The sequence below is a fragment of the Perna viridis genome, chromosome 12 (genome assembly GCF_037379345.1).
Source record: "Perna viridis isolate PV_CMFRI_1.1 ecotype Kerala chromosome 12, ASM3737934v1, whole genome shotgun sequence".
Taxonomy (NCBI): Eukaryota; Metazoa; Mollusca; class Bivalvia; order Mytilida; family Mytilidae; genus Perna; species Perna viridis.
In genome coordinates, this window is record NC_142456.1 from 23,344,690 (window position 1) to 23,363,833 (window position 19,144).

At 33.0% G+C, this 19,144-nt stretch overlaps 1 protein-coding gene across 1 annotated transcript; it reads right to left on the reverse strand.

Moving 5' to 3' along the window:
• Positions 1-934: 934 nt before the first annotated feature.
• LOC148601743 (major facilitator superfamily domain-containing protein 8-like) lies at positions 935-19,105 on the reverse strand. Its single transcript, XM_088555280.1, has 12 exons — positions 18,940-19,105; positions 16,385-16,508; positions 15,734-15,861; positions 14,235-14,354; positions 13,431-13,510; positions 12,369-12,711; positions 10,751-10,824; positions 7,436-7,519; positions 6,147-6,279; positions 5,265-5,387; positions 4,196-4,326; positions 935-2,623 (listed from the first exon to the last, which is right to left on the reverse strand). The coding sequence occupies exons 1-12, from the start codon at positions 19,007-19,009 to the stop codon at positions 2,492-2,494; spliced, it is 1,542 nt and encodes a 513-aa protein (XP_088411406.1). The 5' UTR covers positions 19,010-19,105; the 3' UTR covers positions 935-2,491.
• Positions 19,106-19,144: the final 39 nt, after the last annotated feature.

Genomic DNA, 19,144 nt, shown 5'->3' on the forward strand with positions numbered 1-19,144 from the left:
TTTTTACATTAAAACTATTAAGGAATGACTCTTTTCGGTCGATGATGAAATACACTCAATCATGTGGTGCACGCTAAATAACCTGTACATTGATGTCATTCCTTATAATTTAGTTTTAGTATTTAAATTCAAAGAGTAAACCATTGAAATAGTTGGTGATGTTAAGGTCATATACAAAATTTGGTCTACGAGATGACAGGCAAAAATTTTTATCCAATCAGAAAGCGTGTTTCCTTTGAAATTGAATTATTAAAGTATGTTCCTCAAATGTAATAGTACAGAAAAACTAGGAAAATTTATTTACTAATAATGTTAGGAATGATCTACCTTAAATGTAGAAGTGAAAGCACTTAAAAAGCAACTTCAGAATTTTTTTTTTTTTAAATCATAGAAAAATAACTATGCTAAAAATCATAGCATAGCACTCAAAATTTAAGCTTGACATTTGCTGTTTTTTTGGGGTTTTTTTTTTGCACACTTTAATAGGTTGTATGATACATTCCCTGTTTACACTTGCTTCTCTATTGGTCTAAGGCTTATCAAACAACTTCATATATATGAGTTCATAAGATGAATGTGTGAAAACCTTAACTATGCCAGGCAGGTCAAATCCCTACATGTGATAATGGTCGGTGACATCGTTTTTATATTACTTATTTTTAAAAAGCGGCAATGATGGGGTGCAAACATTTTAAGGGCTATTCCAGTAAAATTTCCTTCGAGGGGTGGATTTAAACCTTAGTTGGATTTCATTGCAAAAATGGATTTAATTCTCTTGTTGGTACTCCTTATGAATTGTAGCATTCCACCCCCTTTTATTGGAATGGCCCTATTAAGTCCTTTTATTTTAACATTGCCATTTCTGTCCAAAGCTACTCTGAAAATGCACAATACCTATGAGGTAAATCATGGCCACATTGATTAAAGCTTTTAGTTGATCAACATTTTATTTAGAGTATTTCATACTGATACAAAAATGTATAAATAAATATCAAATAAGTTTCAATAAATAAATAAAAAAAGCACAAAATATCATTAACACATCTGATTAATTGCCACAACTTGGTTATGTATGGGGAGGTATATTCAGGCTACTTGTACCTACTTGTTATTGAGACATTTTAATGCTATGAAATAAAAAGACAAAAAATTGTTGGCCCCCCCCATTAGCTTCTGTAATTATCTTGAATCCCACTTAAAAAAAAATGTTTCACTGATTGAAGAATAGAACTATCACTAAACCATATTATTTTGTTTGATCAAATGATTTTGCATTTTGAGGAGACATATTGAACATAGAATATTGTTCCAAATGTATTTTTTCCGTGAAACAAAGTAACAAATAAATAATTTGGAGTGGCATTATTTGACACACAATCTCTAACAAGAAAAATTCTGAAAGAGTTCAATATCACCAATTAAAATACCATTATAACATTAGTATGTTAAATGTTCTTTTGAAAAAAAAAAAACCTCAAATTATTCTATATTTTTTGGGGTTCAATGAAATGGCCACTAGCTTAAAAAATCAAAAATATTTTACTACTTACAGAAGCCGTAAGCAATTGATCCCCCCACTAGCTGATCCTAGAGGAGGGTTTTAGGTGTTGGACCCCTCACCCAATTTAAACTGATATAACAGGGTTTTGCAAAGTGTCTGGTTTAGACAAGTTTCACAAAGTGTCTGGTTTAGATAGGTCTCACAGTAATGCAGTTTTGATATCCATTTTATCATTATATGTAGTAAACACTAACAGTTTATTGCACTGTGCAAAGCTGAATAATTTAGTTGTAACAAAATCAGTTCTCTACTTAAAGCCTCATTAATATAATGCAGTGTCGTAGCTAGGTCAAAATGGAGGGCGTTATGCCCTGCACTTATCACGCCTGTGCCCCTCTGTCCTTATTGAGTACCCCCTAAGTGCTCATTCACAATTATCTGAATGTCGTTTTAAGATTACACTCTTGTTCATAAATTACCCCAAGCCAATTGAAAAGTGTCACCTCCATTAACTACATTCTGTCATAATTAACCCTCATGTTAACCTTTAAATGTCTCATCATCTCTTAAGAAAAGACTAGGAAGGAGGAATATTAATATATTTATCGTATAGGTAGCAGTGATTTTTGTAATAAATTTGGATAATTCACATTGAGAATTAAAATAAGGATATATCACTTTCTGACTGTCTCCCGCCAAAAAGTTACAATCAAATATAAATCGGTCGATCACAAAATTTTAAATTAACGTCGAATATAACAATAAAATATGGATATAATCTATAAAATAAATAGGATAACCATTGCTTATTGTTGATAACCAATATATAACTCATGCCAAGAACCCTCGAAGATTTAACTTGTGTGAAACAAGTTCCGTGCATTTTCAAAAAATGATATAAGAAGAATTTCTTGTAAGAGGTTATTATGTTAATAAATAATCACAGAAATGGTGGAGTAGCTCCAATTGTGATAAAATTCATTGGCATTACTAAGATAATAATGGTGTGTTTTCATCAATATCTTTGTTATCTTCCCTGGTTCTGTCTGACGTCTGTTCCTTTATCAACTTGTTTGTTTCAGACGTTGGCAGCAATCGACGGAATGAAAGTAGTAACATTAACTGAAAAAAATAATAACAACACACAATTAAAAAACATCAGCAAATATACATATTATTAGAGAACAACTCCTGGATACATGATCTTTGCATGTGATATTGAGTATTATCTGATGAGGTTAAAGGACTTAGAGCTCAAAAGCCCAATGCTTACACATTGCTTGAAGGATTGTGACAATCCCTGACAAAAAAAAATCAATCTTGATTTGGTCGTTGTCCCTGGATTAATTTCTTTTAATTACCGCTATAACCTTGGTTCCCTTGATTACTCTTTTTAACAGTCAGATCGGTGCTTTACTTGTGTATCGTGAAAGTAAACTTATAGGTCATATTTGTATTTCCTGCATAACTTATAGTGTTAGTTATTTTCACCTGTGTGTCACATGGTGATTGAATATGGCCGAATAGGAATTGATACTATCAATATAACAAAGTTTGGGATTTAGAATAGTACCAATTAGTTTAGTTCTATGAAAGGGGCAGGGGCATTTAAAGTCTATTTCAGGCCCTAAAATATAAATTATTTTCAGAAATGGTGATCCATAGTTTGTTTCACTTTGAAGTATTACACAACTGCTTATTTTAACAGAGAATACTTTGTATTTGGGAGGAAGCCAATATATTTGAACTTTTTAAGTAGCACTCCACATAAAAATCATGCAAAATGTGATTCATGGTTGAAAAGCCTACATATTTTTATTTTTTATGTTTGTTTTTCATATAACCCATGTTCATAGGAGATAAAAATTATATAGAATGCGCTGCAGATTTCAAAGTTACGGGAGATAACTCAGTAAATGACACTCATTACAATAGAATCTATTGGATTTTCAATGTTGATTATCTCCTAAGAGCAGGCATATATGGATGAATAATTACAAATTTCACAATAAAACAACTTAATTACAAAAATAAAAATATGTACCCTTTTTGGGGTGTATCATATTTTGCAGAATTTGCATGATTCTTACAAAGACTGCTAGTTATGTAATAATACATGTTGTTATCATCTTATTTTATCCATTGTTTCTTACAAAGACAGCTACTTAAAGTGATGAAAAAGTAGATTAATGGAAGAATTACTTCTAATTTGCAAACTTTAGTCTACAAATTTACTATTTTGACTACTTCCACATAGACATTACAAATATAAATTTTAGTCAAAAAGCAACTTATGGATAGAATATGTTTCTGTAATATGCATGCCGACATTTCCATTTCATTCAAAATATAGTTAAAATAACAAATACATCACATTAATAATTTATATAAAACAATTCTCTATAAGAACTTGAGTCGACTGGATCAATCAAAATATATTCAAAACTCAGTTCAGAATTATCGAATACTATTATATTATAACACCTTTACAACAATAGTTGTGTCCAAATTAATTTTCATTTTTTTTAATATGCCCAACTACACACGGTTCTCTTACTACCTACAATGTTCCAAGTAATTCTGTTCAGTACTTTTAGAGGAATTTTAAATCTAACTAACTGTATGACTAACTGGACAAAAAAAAAACAATAGATATCCCTACTAAAATTGGTGGGGACATAATCATACACTTACCAAAGAAACTCCTAAAAGACTCAACATGACACCGAACATAAGATATGGCCACTGTAGTGTAGACCCTGCCCACAGTGGTGCTAAGATGGTACTTAAGCCAACAGTTGATCTCCTTATTCCCTGACTAAGACCTACAAATAACAACACTTAAAATAACTAACAAGTTCAATAACTGTTGAATATAAAAAATGTGTATCCTTAATATTGGAGTTGAAATTGCTATTTTGTTAGGCCTTTGTATTATAAAAAATTTACATATGTGGGGTTATCTAGTAGTATACATGTCTACAACATATCTGTCACGTGTTTGGGTTCAAGAGAACCACTAAACCAAATATTTTTTAACTGTTACACAATGCAGGTCAAGTTATTTACGGTCATGCTCAAAGATGGTTCACCAGTGATACCCCTGCTTTAAATCACAATATAAGGAAAATAAACATAGTCCTTAGTAAACAGGAAGTTGTTATCAAAAATGAATTCCACAATATTGCTGTGATGAGTAGTTACTGACAAAAGTGTAATGAAAATTTGAACTTTCAAAAACAAAGTCAAAAATTAAACAAAATCATTTGAAAACAGGCAGTTATCAAAAAAAAACCCCATCTTATGGCATACCTATAGGGAGAATGTGTTAATATTTCTAGTCACAGTGATGAGAATTGCTGAGTAAACTGTGAAGAAAAAAATGGTTACAAATGAAAAAAAACAGATGCATGGACAAGGGTAAAACAAAATACCCCTTTCTCCTTTGGAGCAGGGTATAATTAGGAGATAGAAGCCTCAAATCACAGAAACACTAAGATCTCAAATAGTCACAATGGAAAAAAAAACATGAATAATTGAGATGTTTGTGTTTCTGTGATCACCAATCATATTTCTCTAGTTTTAATTCTATTAAAAGGAGATGAGCCTTTTATCAAAGTAGATTTTCAAAAAAATGTGAAAGATTACATCCTGCAAAAGCCTTAACTTGGTTAATTAAAGAATGCTTCATCACAGAAGGCTGGTTAACAAAATCACAATTTATTTCAACATGTACCCACACCTCATTGACAAGGTAACTTACCCTGTATTTCCTTAGGCAGTATTTTGGTATACAATGACATACTACATGTAAACAAGAAAGGCAGTGCTAACATGTCTAATGCTATTCCTACAGTAAACTTTGGCAGGTTCTCAGATGGGGTATCTAGAATAAACGAAAACCAAATATCCTATTTAATACTATCAAATAAGAACCAAAAATTGATGATATACATTTAAGAGATTTCCTGGGCAAAGATAACCTTACAAAACTTTTATTTAACTGGAAATGTGAGAAGGTTACAAAAAAGATGCTCCCTGCTCAACTTGGGTTCAGAACAAAAAGAGAAACAAATTCAAATTGCAATTATCTTCCACGAAAACTATTGATCTTCTTCCTTCATAGACAATTGTATTAAACGTATAATCCTTCAATGGCTTCATTAAACTCGATTAGACTGTTAAAAATGAGTTGCACTTTTAAAAAATACAAGATTTATCCATTAACTTTCAATAAACTTTCATCAATAACCATCTAGCATTTTCAAAAGTTGCACTTGGTATCAAAAGATACCCAAATTTCATGGATGCTAATTTTAAGGTATTTCAGTGGTCTGTCTCCAAAGCCAAAACTGATACTGCAAAATATTTTTGCTGAAAAATCACCAAGTTCCACACCCGCTAAAATAAGCCACATATGGTATATGGACAGATACATAACCATGATAAAGGAAGGAATGGCTCAAATACAGTCAGACAGGGTAATAGCTTTTATTTAACCCTCAGACTTTATAATATAACAATGGTTTAGTCGATATTCAAAGTTCCTTAAGTATTGCAAACATAATGATCTTCTGCTTTGATTCCTTCAAACAAAACTTGTCATAACGTGATATAATTTCAAGCAAAGAAAGATAAATTTTACCGTTGTATGCTCTAGGCACAATGTACATCATCCATCCATTAGCCAATGCTAACAGGAAACAGCCAAACACTACCATGGTCCTGTCCTTTAGGTATTTACTAAGTATTCTAACTAATACAAACACTAAAATTATCTGAAATTAAAAACGAAGAAAACTTGTTACCAGGTTGACCAGGTTTAGTCAATGTCACCTTTCAGGAGTATTCATGAATCTTGTGTAACCTAAAACTATGATGGTACTTTAATTCATGGGGATTAAATTTTTGTGGTTTGTCAAAATTTCACTACTTTGTGGGTTCTTGAAACTGGATTTTATTGAAGTTTTTAAATAAAACTAATGATTCCTTTCTGAAATCACATCCATGTTGTATATATATAATGAAACCTGTCTAAACTGAACCAAATAAAACCTGGAATCTGTCTAATTAAGTCCCAAGGCATTTTGAACCTACATTAAAATATGAGAAAGAAAAAATTACAGGTTAAAGTCATCAACAGACTTGAATTTCTTGTTATATAGTATAAGATGTATGAGTTTTCTTAGAAATTGCAAAACACCCATTTTCCCATTTCCTTGAGAAGTATGCAGTTTAATACTTCCTTGTTTGATTTTCTTGGAGTGAATGAAAATGGGAGAACTCCTAGAACACTGACAAATAAAATCCAAAATATTTTTCCATTTCCTTGAAAAGTTGTCAAGCAGTTTAATACTTCAACAGCCATTTTCCCATTTCCTTGAGAAGTATGCAGTTTAATACTTCCTTGTTTGATTTTCTTGGAGTGAATGAAAATGGGAGAACTCCTAGAACACTGACAAATAAAATCCAACATATTTTCCCATTTCCTTGAAAAGTTGTCAAGCAGTTTAATACTTCCTAGTTTGATTTTCTATTGCCCTGAAGTGATTTCCTGGAACACTGACCAGGGACGGATTCAGGCGGGGGCGTTGTGGGTATGTCCCCCTCCCTAAAATTTGCAGAGCTTAGGTTGTCAGGGTCAGATTTAGGTGATTTTAGGTTGAAACTTTAATTTCTCGCTAATTTTACCACAAAAGGTATCTACATTGCATCCACTCTAGAAGAATATTTAAAAAAATTAACCTAAAAAATTTTTTCACCTCGCTATGCTTGACAAAATTTTAACTGTGTGACCCTCCTAATCTAATCTAAAAAGACCCTGCTGACAGTGTATCCATTATTGACAATGATTCAATTACAAGGGATAAAATCAATATATATGTTGAGCTAACCCTTCTTACCAGTAATGGTATACATTATAAAGCAAATTACCTCTACTCCTGCTGCACAATACATCAAACTATTCTCTAACTCTCCCCAATGGAGAAGACTGTTGGATAAAGGGGTTGCCATAGTCTACAAGAACAAGTATATAAGTGAATAGTTCTACTGAAGAAGAAATACAAATGTACATGGAACTAAATAAATTTTCAACATAACTATTGCGGAATAAATTCTGACAGCAACTAGGGAATAACTGTATTCACTCTTATATTTGATAATATGAAGTGGTCAATCACGGATTTAACAGTGGCAAATTGAGTTCATTGGAGACACATAAGCCCAGCTAGTAAACTGATGCATGCTACCACCAAATCAAGATTAATGATGACAAATCTTCAAATACAAAATGAGTTATCTCCATTCTAAAGCAAATATATCTATGAAAATCAAAATTAAATATCATTCAAAATAACTCTGTTCAGGTGTCAAAAGTTTGAGACAGTCAACCATGAAATTGATGCCTTGAAACAGAGGAAGAAAAGGTAGCCTGTCCGCCAGTCGTGACTGGTTATTTTTTGGCAAGACTGGATAATTTTAGCAAACAATTATATAAACATATAGTAAATGTACTGAAAAATTGTATTCGGGACTGGCTAGAAGTTGAGTGAGATTCCTACCCGGCTTGAAATATACATTTACCAGTAGTATGTGAGCGCGTAAGGGTAATAGAAGTTTAATGTTCCTTTCTTGGTAATAACTTGAACAATGAAGAAAAAAAGTGTTCTTCATTTTCAACTTCCATTGAATTGCAGATGGTACAAAATGATACAGCCAATAAGGATTTTGATTGTATAAAATCACATTTTTAAAGTTAGGGGGAATTATATATGTAAGAAAAACAACAGCCAGGAAAACGTGCATTTTACAGTTCTATCATAATCATGAAAATCTGATAGTGATGTTTTCATGACATTTATGTAACAGTGGAAACTTTTAATTTAGACATGGTGTCAAATTTCCGTCAAACAATGTAACATTTTGTGAATATAAGAGAGTATATATATAACTGACTGGTTTTGATATAAGCTTGTATACTGGAACTTATCCTGTTAACCTATGAAAAAAAACAAGAGGTTACAACCAATTATCATGCTTAGGAGGTCCGAAAGTGTTTCAAATCTGATCAAATCAATGTTTTTGTCTACAAAAAATGTATGTCTCCCCTCCTTCCAAAGATCAAACAAAATGAAATTTGGTGCAATAGTTTCTGCTGAGTTGCCCTTACTGCACTTACGAAAGTGTGATGCACAGACTGGCAGACAGACAGATGGACAGGGCAAAAACAATACGTCACACCACTATGACACACTATTCTGACTATGTTCCAGACAATCCTCATGTGTGCTTGTTGGAGAATCAGTGACAACAAATTTTGAAGTTTTTGGTATGACTGGGTAGAGGATCAAACTGACAACCTTCCCCATTCAAAGAGAGCATGCTACCCCCTTGACCAATGAGAACTGAACAGAAAGTTAAAAACTGTCAAAACTCAAAATACGACAAACTTACATGCTGCTAGGCACTAACAATTTGATTTTCTTGGGATGGGGAGGGGTGTTTTCAAAGAAAAAAAATCATGGCCTAGACTTTTGTCAAAAAATTATTTGACCATCATCTAGAAAATTGCCAATGGACAAAAAAAAACCAAAAATTCCAAACTTTATTGCTTCAATCATATGAGAATAAAATCCATATTCTTTTTCTGGAAAATCAAATGTTCTGTGCCTTATATTGCAATAAATCATTTCAAAGCTGTATACTAATTGTATTTGCACAGAAGCCATTGATACCTGACTCATGTCTAACATGCTATTATCATAAATAGAATCCATATGATGAAACATAACAAATGCATCAGCCTATAACCTATATACAAAATTGTATATACTTTCAAAGATCACCAAAAGGTCTTTAACAAGTGTAAACACACCTTAGTCTTGAGTCCATCAAACAGGAAACTGGGGTATGACAGAACTCAAAATAAAAAAAAAAAGATTTATGACTCACTATCATGAATCTATGTACCAAAATATGAAATTATTGTGAAAGGCATGAACACTTTTTAGTTCAATATGCTATATTACAAAGCCTTAAGTCCAATAATTTGCCAAACAAGATTTCTTTGAAGCCAAAATATGAGAAGATGTAGCAATACAAATAAATTAGTATCAATAAAAAAGCTATACATTTGCACTATCATATAAGAAATCCTTCTGCTTTCTATATACTTAGATGAATGTCACCAAAACTTTATGCGCAACATATTATAAGTAATTCAAAGCTTAAAACTGCTCTTTTTTTCAAAAGGAATTTGCTGTTTTAGTCGCATATTCATTTTATCTACCTTTTTGTTTTTAACTTATCAGAAACATGTATGGTATTTGCATTATTTTCAATTAATTATTTTCATACATCTGGTGTAGCAGGATTTTTTTTCTATCCAAATATTGGCTTAAGTCCCTTAGAAGTGGTATGGAAAGTGTGTGTAGGTACAGGTATGTCAATTTGAGCCCAGATAGTAAACACTAAATATTAATTACTATAAAAAATATACTTTCTTTAAAATGAAGGATCAAGAAGTAGTTCAAGTCACTAGATTTTTTCATTTAATCTCATGTAAGTTCTTGTTTCAATTTTTTAATCAAATATTCAACTGTATCTTTCAGTAAAAATGATCTTTGTATTAAACAGATTCTTAACACCAATATTGCTTGTTTGGGATAGCAAATTCTGAAATAAAATTAAGTAGCTGTCTTTGTAAGAATCATGCAAAATCTGAAAAATGTGATACACCCTAAAATAGGCTACATATTTTTATTTTCGTAATAAAGTTGTTTTATGGGTCTATACTATAAAATGTGTAATTATTCATTCAAATCTGCCTGCTCTTAGGAGATAATCAACATTGAAAATCCAGTAGATTCTATTGTATTTGAGCGTCATTTACAGAGTTATCTCCCTTAATTTTGAAATCTACAGGGCATTCTATACAATTTTTATCTCCTAAGAGCACGGGTTATATGAAAAACCACATGTTAATTTCTGTTTACTATGGCATTTCAAACAAAATATCAAAAATAAAAATATGTAGGCTTTTTACCCATGAATCACATTTTGCATGATCCTTAGCTGGAGTACTACTTAATTACTTGCTTATCTACTCACTGTGAACATTATGAATCTGGAAAGGGGGAAATAAATAATGTATTAATTTTGGCCAAACACTGAACAATTTTGCTGCTAGATTGATTCTTCTACTTTTATAATTAAAAAAATCTATTTCTCTCTGTTAATTACATGTACCTCAAGGGCAACCTGACTAAACAAACTTATAAACTGTACTCCTAATAAAGTTACCACTTCTTCTCTTAAATACACTGAAATAAAAATAAATAAAAAATAAAATCACAATTTTAATTGAACTCATCAAAAGAAAATCTAAAATACTGAAAATAAATAAAAATAAATAATGCCAAAGTTGTCATAGATTTTTGTTATTTACCAAAGGACTTAAACCATAGTCAATCAATCAATCATTCATGTAGCACTTGGTAAAATATTTATCTTAATCCAACTGATAATGTAGGTGTGAGAGTGCTTACAAACCAGTTTTCAGTTCGTAGATGTTAGCAGTAAAGAAAAGCAAATGGTAAGCACATGGTAAATATGACAGAAGAAAAAGAAGGAAAGGAAAAGGGGGAGAAACAGTTTAGATAAAAGAATAAATGGAGACTCTCTCATATTTATTTGAGCAGGAGACTGATTTGTGCAACATTTCAAGTCCTTATGCAATGCTGCCACAATTCGATTTGTCATGGATCTCTATCTTGGTGGGAATGAAAAGTAAACAAATTGCAGCTTGTAACTTTCAATTTGAAGACAACATGTAAATGTTTTTGTATCATGATATAAAATTTGCATGATACAAGTGTAATACAACCTTTATCACAGTGTAAACTCTAACATGATGATTTGAAGCTTTACCCATGAGGGGTGGAGCTATTTGCACTCAAATAGCATTTGAATGAACATTGATAATATATAATATGTTTGTCAAATTGCTGTTAGTTTCGGCAAAGGGGAATATGTAATACTTTGCATTTGCATTAAAAGATAAAACAATCATTTCCTAACCGCAAACGTCGTTTCTGACAAAACACTTTTAAACTTACATGTTTCTGAGCATCTACAGACTGGCTATATAGGATGTAGCTAGCTAATGCTCTGTCCTCACAACTCTTAACAATTTTAGCCAGTTGTCATTGATTTTTTAAGCTTGTCTAAGAATATTAGATAGCAGATTTGGTAAAAATTTTATTCAAATCAGTTGAAAATTGTTAGCATCAGTGCACAAGGTGTGACAGATAGACACATAGACAAAGACATGGATGTACAGACTGTGGCCCAGTACTTCTAAATCCATGAATTGGAAAACTTGGGGTAATCAGATTGAACTTACTGTGAAAGTACTTTAATTTGTGGATACCAACTCTCGTGGATTAGGGAAGAAACACAAGTTTGTGGGTTCTTGGATTTGTGGTTTTGAAGTTTTCAGTATACACATCAATGGAAACCTCTTTTTCGTTGGGAACCAAATTTTGTGGTTTGGCCAAACCACGAAAACCACTAAAATTGGTACCCCACCAACAGTACTTTCACAGTAACATAACTTATCAAGGATTTTAAAAAATTGTGCTTGACATATATCAAAACACAATTAAGGAAAATAATTTTGAAAAAAAAAATACTCAATTGATATCTGTAAATAATAAGCATACAATCACTCTTGTCCAGAATATTAGTAGATTTTACTCATGCACAGATCTTGTTACTTAAATCTAAACATTTCTTAGCACTCATGACAACATTTCAGATATTTACTCTCTAACTCTTATAAAAAAAATCTTTATAAGATTCTCACTTTTATAGAAGAATTTAGCTGTTAGTTTTTCTTTTCTGATATCTACATTTTCTTCAGACTTGACCACAATCTCCTTTTCATAGGAGGGCTGTATCCCTTCCACATCAACAGAGTCATAATTCACCCTGGCACCACTTATTTCTGAATATGTTTGAGCACTCTGATTGGTTTCTGTATCTATTGCATCATCATAGTTAGAAAGATTCTCATTGGGTCCTGAAACATTGGCAATGATTGGTTTATTTCGCTCCTCCTTCAATTCTTGTTCCTTTAATTTGTGTAGGTCAGTGTAAAACAGGAGTATAAGTAACAGTTCTAGGGTCCACATGCATACCATGAAAGCCTGTCAGAGAAGTAAATTAGGAAGAAATGTGTTAATACCGATGTTGATGCCCCAACATAGGTAAACAGGAAGTTGTTGTGTGATAGAGATGAGTTGCTTATAGGCTACAATGGTGGCGGGAAACAACATTAAAAACTTCACAACACTGCTTTTGACCAATCAGGTTTTATAGAAAATGATACACAATCACAAAATTTGTTTGTTTGTTGGGGTTTAACGTCCGAGCAGCAATATTTCAGCTATATTCAGACGATGAACATGAAATTGATGATAAAATGAACATGAAATAATGATGAAATGAAAAAGGGATGGGACACAAGGACAATGGGGTCGACAAATTTTGATTGCCACTGGAAATAGGGAGAGGTGGATAGGGTCGGGCAATTTAGCCTCCTGTGGCGGAGCCCTATGGTTCCTACTGCGGGAGAATACCACAGTAGGGTTCTTTAACGTGCGAGGAACGTGGCATCTTTCCCAACACTGTGCACCACTATTTAGTCGCCTTTTACGACAAGCTTAGCGCTGCTGCAGGCCTATTCCTTTAACACCCGGACCTGCACGGGGCCACAATCACAAACAGATTAATTGCAATGCCAACTATTTCATATCATAAGTACATGTATATATAACGACGTCCATTGTGTGCTATCTCAAATATCTAGGCATCAAAGAAGTATATAAAACCACCAAATCATAGAAAAAAAAAGAATTTTCTTTACCCCAGGGTCTGTGTATTTGTTGACAGTGAATGGTCCTATATCAAACTTTGCTAAACGTAGAAACACATTCAAGCCAGGTCCTGCAAAGAAAAGAAATCTAATTGGCAAACAATTAAGTATTTCAGGGGTGGAGGGTTCTGCATGGTACATATAGTATTTAACACCACAGGTGAGTTAAATGTTTACTTTTTGGTACAAACATGTGGTTGCTAATATACTATGTGAAAATTATTTGTCGGAAGGTGAACCAGGTTGATTACCATAATCTGGTTTATTTCCCCTGCTTTATATCAAAGACATATATCCATTAAATTCTCTCATCAATTTATAATGGATTAAGAAACACCATATTCATGATCTTAAGTAGATGGTCACATTGAAATTTACTGAAAGACAGCTTTGCAAGCCAAGGTTATGGTCCAGTTATTCTCCCTCTGTTAAGGTGGAGCTGTGGATAAGATATCATATATTCACAAAAGGGTCCATGCTTTGCCATAGAAAACACCTTAAAACACTTTTAGATCAAAAAATGATATAAGCAGTGAAGATCTAAAATGTTTGATAAGTACTTTGTGAAAGTTTCATGAAAGTCCACTCACTAGGAGGAGTAACATATAATAGAAGAGAACCCTTCTGCATAATAAAAGTTGGGAAGTTATGACAGTTACCATTATCATAATATACATGATATACATGATATACCGCAACCCCCACATCACTTTGCATGTGGTTTAAAAGGGATGACATTGGCGCCCAAAATGTTTTGGCAAAACAATATTTACAAGAGAAAGTGTTAAGTGTTACCAATGAGAAGACCACTTTGTCGGATAGAGATCATTGTAGATAAGATTCCAGTTCTTTCTTCCTCTGTTGTAACTCTGGATATCTCTGCTAATATCACAGACTCTGCTCCAGCTCCAACCCCTGAAATAACAAATACCAAAGACTTTTGATCCTCTAAAACACTATACATCATTTTAATAAAAAAATCTTCTATGGAAGAACTAATCAATTTTCATGTTTTTGTGGTTAATAAATCAAACCATAAATTCAAGTTCCCAACAAAATAAAATAATCTGTTAAAAACTTCAAAAAAAAGTTTAAGCCTACTTAAATCAACAAATTCAAAACTTCTTGAACTAACAAGTTTCAACAAACCTGATTTAAATGTCAGTGTTACAGATAAAAATTTAGGGCAGAGGGGCACCTCCCCCCCCAAAAAAAACAGGAACTTCAGCACAGTTTATAGGTAATAATGATGTTAATGACATTATCATTCCACTATACAAGTACATATATCTCCATTCAATGTAAAGAGAACTGAGTACAGAGGATTGCTGAAAAATAAAACATTGATGGCAGAAGTAATGTTTCATGATCTATTGAAATGAAAAGGGGCACCTACAGGGCTGAGGGACATGCACTGGTATATCTGTGGCCTCTGCTTGGATACTACAGGTAATATCTCATTCTATCGAATTTGAGGCTGAAAAACACACATCATTACTTTTTTTCTTGAACAGGAGTGTGACATTTCATCAATTAAGTGAATATGAGGATCTAAAGGGTAGTTTTATAAGTACAAACAAAATGTGGTCATCACAGCCTCTTGAGGACCCTCACACCAAATTTTATATCCATAAATATCATTTTCCCCGGATTCTTGAATAGTGCATGTTTTTAAGTCAAGTTTTGTGTTTTTTGGTTTCCATTAAACTTTGAAATATTATCATTACAATTTCAACAAGGTAAATGCAAAGCTTGGGTATCCTATCATTGTGTCCAACAGCAATTTTGAGTTTTGACCTTATAAAAATGAAAAGGGTGCCATAGTATTTAGTTTTAAATAAATAACAAATTGAAAAAAAAAAAAATATATATCAATTAGGAATGATGATTCTAGGCATTTAATTACAAGAACGTTAGAAAATGACAGATAGACAAACAAACAGCGGCATTGCTGTGAATTTGTAGTTAATGTCTGTTATGTCTTATTTATACTTTTTTCCAATACTGGTGATGTTGTTTATTTGCTACATGTATATTGTGGGAGTATGTAAACAATTGAATGCTGTGGACTTGATTTGTCTATATGTGATATTTTTCAATGATTTATGTTCAAATTAATTGTTTTTATACATTGGACTTACATGTATTCCATTTTTCGACAATGCAACCTGGTTTAAATAGTGACAATACGATTCCGCAATTATCATTGCAATATTTGTGCTAAAAAGGGGCAAAATGACAGCTGAAATACACAGCGAAGGTGTATTTGTCAATTATAAAGTATTTAAACTTACCTGATATTAACCTACTTGCCAATAAGAACCATTTGGAAATTCCAACAAAGTACATGAAATTGCCACCTATCTCAAACACAGCACCAATCAACATTGGGATTTTAGGTTTCCTGCTTAAATCTGACCATCTGAAAAAGAATACTTGATAAAAGACAGCCCATAAAATCATATTAGTTAAATAAACGCCATAACTCCCAATAAGTAATATGTTACATCATTATAGAACTTATAATTACCTGTACTTTGTTTCGGGGATGGGGGGGTGGGGGTTGCATGACAGAATGAAAACGATGTCTGCTTTTTGATACAATTGCTCCATACGGAGGTAAGGGACATAACTCTTGAAATCATTAATAAAAAATGTATGTTTGTGTCATATTCAATTTCACTAAAGCCTATCAAGCTTACATATGAAACAGAATGAAATCAGTCCAAGTTACTTTTATACTTACATAAGATTGATATAAACTCCTGAATACAAATATTCCAAAGATATGTAAGAGTTGTGTCCCTTAACTTAGGTCTACCTCCTTAAGGCAACTGAAAAAAAAATCCCAGAATTGATGTATATGACATTTTTGACGGACCCTGACAAACAAAAGAGTTGAATTTTACATCAAATCAATAGAGTAAGTTGTCTGTAAGGCTTACCTGCCAAACAATGGCCCTGAAATCATTGCTGTTAAACTGAAAGCTGACAAAAGTAATCCTAGGAAATACTGTTGTGCATGGAATGTATTCTTGAGATATAGCCACATAGTGGGCAAAATGACAGCTGAAATGTAAAGAAAAGGCATTATGCCCAATTAACTTCATAGAACAGAATTGACATAGCAGCTAGGACACCAGAGTAGGGAGATTTCTGATGCAATGTATGGGCTTCATGTCATTCACGGACCAAGATGGATAGTTTATACTGCATTTCTTATGCAATGTATGGACTTCATGTCATTCATTGAGCTTCATGTCATTCATGGACCAAGAAGGGCAGTTTATACTGCATTTCTGATGCAATGTATGGGCTTCATCTCATTCATGGAACAAGAAGGACAGTTTATACTGCATTTCTGATGCAATGTATGGGCTTCAAGTAATTCATGGACCAAGAAGGACAGTTTATACTGCATCTGCTGGTGATTACCACTTGATATTTTGATAGAAGCAATATACATGTAGGTGTGCCATATCATCAGATTCTAATCCAGACTCAACTGACCTTAAAGTTTCTGTTCGACAGCATTACTAATATTTTGGTCATATGGTTTCTGAGGAGGGTAAAAGGAAGTATCCAATAGTGGGCTTTGTTCACCAGAATTCTTGTTAGTTCATCTCTTGTCATTTAAAATGAGAATTCTTTTATATTTCATGTTATGAGATAGCTGTGCAGATTGATCTTCTTTCAGGATGCATATGACTAAGCGACTTGTTATATAATACATCAAAAAGAAAGAAGTCTTAAGATTACTGAAGTTTCCATAGAGTATCAGTAATGGCTGGTATGTTATCTGAAGTATTGTGAATAGACCATGAAGACATGGATCTCTCATCTTCCAGTTACTTATACCCAAAATGTCATAAGCACACAAAGTTTTGCAGGGTAATATAGGAAGCACCTGTCTGTCTGTCTACATTTCTTGTCAGGACAACTCTCCCTAAATCTCTCACAGCATTTTAATGAAATTTTATAGGAAAGTTGGGCATCACATGATCATGTGTAGATGTGCATGAAGGAAAATACATGTAGTTACTGACGATGGACTCTAAAGAATGATAAATTAACTTAAGGGTTTTACATGTTAACACCTCATCAGCGCAATTCCTCCTAAACTGCTCAAGGCATTTTGACGAAGTTCTATAGGAAGGTTGGGCATCATATGTAGATGTGCATGAAGGAATATAGTTACTGTCAGATAATTCTAAAGGGAGATAATCCAATTTAAATATTTTACATATTTAAACTTTGTCAGCATAACTCCTCAAATACCGCTCAAGGGATTTTGATGGCATTTTATAGGAAGTTTGGGTATTATATGTAAATGAAGGTATATAGTTATTGTTGAAGGACTACAAAGGGAAATGTCTTAAGAGCAACTTCTCCTCGACTGCTCCAGGGAATTTCATGAATTTTTAAAGAAAGGTTGGTATGTAGATTTGCATGTCAGAATTCATATTCCAAAGAGAGATAACTGAACTTACAGATTATATATTTAACCTTATAATTGAAGCCTGGTGTATTTTCTTAGTGTCTCTTTGAAGGAAAGGAAAGGCAAAAATTGCAGAAATTAAAAATTTTGGGATACCCATTATATTTTTACCTTTAAAATTAAAAATATACATGTAGGTCCAAAGTTCTGTCCAAAAAATAGCTTGTATTTAATATCTGCAACAACTGTACTGATATACTTTTCCCTAAAACCAGCTTAAATCCCATATTTAAAAATGCATAAAATACATATGTATTTTTGCAAGGGAAAGACATTGCTTCACAGTGAGTTAGTAAGGGAACAAACAACCATTTGATTTTTATTGGGGGATGGATCAAATTTTCTATTCTGCCTTTCTATTTTGAGAAAATTAAGGTCCTGAAAGTGCTAAAATCTTTATTTGGAATTTAAACTAATAATATTAGGACAGTAATAGTTCTTTCCTTTTTATTTTTCCTTATACCATGGCATGTCCTGGCTTTTTATTTCTTTAAAATCACAATCCAGCCTTTATTTTTCAAATTTGACCCTAGCCTCACCATAAAAATTCAAATGGTAGTTCCCTAGAGGAACAATGGCAGAAGGATGAGGACAAGTGTCTATGTTGTGGTGACCAGGGATCTGTACATGATCTGGGAAACCGGATATGCTGAGGGTCAGTATGTAAGTTAAGGTATCTTGAATGCCACTATGGCACTAGTCAGGTGTGTAGCTGCCGTTAGGCAAAAAAGCTTTTGCCTGCACTTAATTTTGCCAATTTTTTTTTTGGGGATACAAAATACATCCAGGAGAGGCATAAATGATGCTCTAAAACGCTATCTCCACGGAGCTTTGGGGAGGGCTTCGCTTTCCTGGACCTGCTGGGAGCCTTAAGCGGCCCCCGACCCCCCTGCCGTAATTTTGCCTACACTTCATTCAATTTGGCCTCAGCTACGAGCCTGCTACTGTGCTAGTCACTAATAATAAAACAGCAGGGATATAGAAACAAAAATGGCCTATTACCATATTCGACGCCTCCCATAAAAAGGTACAATCCAAGAATGACATAACTTAACTTCTTCTTGTTTTTCATGGTTCAAAGTCGGCGAATCGGCCCAGGGGTATGGTCGGCTAAACTTATTCTGCGATGTTGAAATATTTCTTTTATCTATAAATTTTTAACCCGTTTTCCACGTTCCATTCAAACGCTCTAATGGCTTATAAACTA

Bases quoted from the DNA above. Each gene is read 5' to 3' on its own strand.
- LOC148601743 (XM_088555280.1), bottom strand. From the start codon at position 19,009: ATGAAAAACAAGAAGAAGTTAAGTTATGTCATTCTTGGATTGTACCTT. The intron at 16,509-18,939 runs GTAATAGGCCAT...TTTACATTTCAG, and splicing joins TATGGGAGGCGTCGAATATG to CTGTCATTTTGCCCACTATG. The intron at 7,520-10,750 runs GTACATGTAATT...TTGTTCTTGTAG, and splicing joins TTAGTCAGGTTGCCCTTGAG to ACTATGGCAACCCCTTTATC.